Source organism: Temnothorax curvispinosus, unplaced genomic scaffold, assembly GCF_003070985.1.
Source record: "Temnothorax curvispinosus isolate PA1 unplaced genomic scaffold, ASM307098v1 QBEX01009905.1, whole genome shotgun sequence".
NCBI classification, from domain to species: domain Eukaryota; kingdom Metazoa; phylum Arthropoda; class Insecta; order Hymenoptera; family Formicidae; genus Temnothorax; species Temnothorax curvispinosus.
The window spans coordinates 1-2,681 of record NW_020219685.1 but is presented as its reverse complement, the minus strand read 5'-3'; the positions used below and the strand labels follow the sequence as shown (position 1 = coordinate 2,681).

The window sequence follows — 2,681 nt, the reverse complement described above, 5'->3', positions numbered from 1 at the left end:
ATTTTTTTGAATTTGTGATATGTTATAGTACTTGTGCGGGATTCTTTGGGTGCGTTCCTTTTGGGCGCTTACACGCTATAAGCGCTCATCAGCGCTCACGCTTATAAGCGCTATTTTCAGCCGTTCCATTTGCTGCGTAAGCGCTTAGAATTGCTAACAAAAGTCGTTCCATTTGGATGCGTGAGCTAAAATGGAAAATGAAAAAGAGGTTATTGTGTGCTCGATAATTTCAATATTATTTGAAATATTTTTTGATGATGAAGATTTTTTATCTAATCTTAAAAAAAATGAATTAGAAACCATTATAATATTGCTTAGCAAATACATTAAATGTATTAAACATCCAATACGGCTGCAAAATTATGTGGAAAAGGTTATACCATCGTATACTGATGTGCAATTTCAATCACATTTCAGGTAAATGTAATATTTTTTTGTAAATATTTACACAAGTTAAATTTATTTTAGACAATAAGACAAAGTTATTATATATTTACAATATATTTACAATATACTTGAATAAAAAATAAATTATGTTTTATTTTATATTATATTGTTTCTTAAAATAATTTTTAAAATTTATAATTATATTACAATAGAATGAATCGTACAACATTTCATCATATCTTACATCTTATAAAACCTTCATTACTAAGATCAAAAGGTGGTCCTAAAACATTATCACCGGAAAAACAATTTCTTATTGCCATATGGAAAATGGCAACACCAGATTCGTATCGGTATGAGACTTGTTAAATTTTTAAAAAATTTTTAAACTGTACTGTTTTTCTTTTCAATTTTTAAATTATATTTTCTTAATTAATTATTTATGGATTAATTTAATTATTTATAGATCTATTAGTGAGAAATTTAATGTTGGAAGAAGTAGTGCATTAAGAGCTGTAAGAAGAGTGTCAAAAGCAATTGCCAAATTATCTCCTCTGTTTATTACTTGGCCACAAGGTAATAGAGCACAAGAAGTTATGATGGGATTTACTGTAGCTAGTGCTTTTCCCAGAATAATAGGAGCAATTGATGGCACTCATATTAATATAAGAGCACCACATGTTTCTCCTGAGTGTTATGTTAATCGGAAAGGGCATCATAGTATACAATTACAAGTAATTTAAATTCTAATATATCTTTAAACAGTTAAGTACTCTTACAGTTAAATAAGTAATTATAATTATTTATTATTAATAGGCCGTTTGTGACCATGAACGAAGATTCATCCATTGTGTTACTGGGCACGTAGGTTCTGTCCATGACCAACGTGTATTTCGTTTGTCCGAAGTTCATAATTATTTACAAGATCCAAGAAAGTTTCCTAATGATAGTCATTTAGTAGGCGATGCCGCTTACTCTCTTCATGAAAATTTAATGACACCATATCGGGATAATGGGCACCTAACACATAAACAAAAAAATTACAATTTTTGTCATTCATCCTCTCGAATGGTTATTGAACGTACATTTGGCTTACTAAAAGGAAGATTTAGAAGCTTATTGACAGTACTCGATATGGAACGTGTCGATTTAATTCCCGAGTTTATTATTGCTTGTTGTGTTTTGCACAACATCTGTTTATTACACAATGACAGTTTTCCAATAGATACAGATTTGGTACAAGACAATGACGATATATTAAGAAATAATGCTCCAACCAGAGGAAATAATGCAGGTTATACAAAACGTGATGTAATTTGTGATAACTTGCCTATGCGAAATGTATAAAAATACATAACATTAAAAAACATTACGACATATTTCGTTTTATATATTTTATTCTTATATAAATTATGTTGTACATATCACATCATTTATCCCCCTTTTTTTGCGTAACGATACAAAAAATATATTTTTTTTTTTTATTATTACTTACTACTGATATGTATACCAAGTATCACATGTGTTCAGTTCTAATAATATCATTAGTAGTATTATAATAATAAACAAAACTTAAAACTATTTATTAAATCAAGTATCACATGTGTTCAGTTCTAATAATATCATTAGTAGTATTATAATAATGAACAAAACTTAAAACTATTTATTAAATCAAGTATCACATGTGTTCAGTTCTAATAATATTAGTAGTATTATAATAATAAACAAAACTTAAAACTATTTATTAAATCAAGTATCACATGTGTTGAATTCTAATATCATTAGTAGTATTATAATAATAAACAAAACGTAAAACCATGTATTAAATTTTTCTCAAAAGAAACAAAATAAACTTGAAGGAACTTAAAAACTTATTATAAGTTATTACTTTAAACAAATTGTGCAAAAATAAATGATATTTGTAATAAATTATTTTTTACTCAAAATATCTATCATTTTTTCAAATGAGTCAAGAAGTCTCTCACGTATCTGCATGTTTTCTTTATGTCTTCTTTCAATTGCTTCTTCGGTTAGCTTTCTATCTTCTTTTAAGTCTTCTATTAATTTGTCCGTATTAGATGTTTGTCGAAATTTTTCTAAACAAAATAAAATATTATTGCCACTTGCATAAGATAAATACACGACTTGTTTGAATATGTAATCATCTTACTAGGCTTTTCGTTTGTATGGCTTTCGTTCGGCGAACAGTTATCGTCACTGGACGTACATTCAGATTGCGACAGTGTCCTTTTTCCAGTTGATGATACAATGCTTACAGGGGACATAAATGGCTT

General features: G+C 27.9%; 1 protein-coding gene across 1 annotated transcript; it reads left to right on the top strand.

Annotated features, from left to right (window-relative positions):
• Positions 1-318: 318 nt before the first annotated feature.
• LOC112459563 (protein ANTAGONIST OF LIKE HETEROCHROMATIN PROTEIN 1-like) lies at positions 319-1,698 on the top strand (the record flags this gene model as incomplete). Its single annotated transcript, XM_025023742.1, has 4 exons — positions 319-417; positions 600-740; positions 863-1,121; positions 1,204-1,698. Coding segments are annotated over 4 exons (994 nt in total), but the record flags the coding sequence as incomplete, so codon positions are not given.
• Between the last annotated feature and the right edge of the window lie 983 nt (positions 1,699-2,681).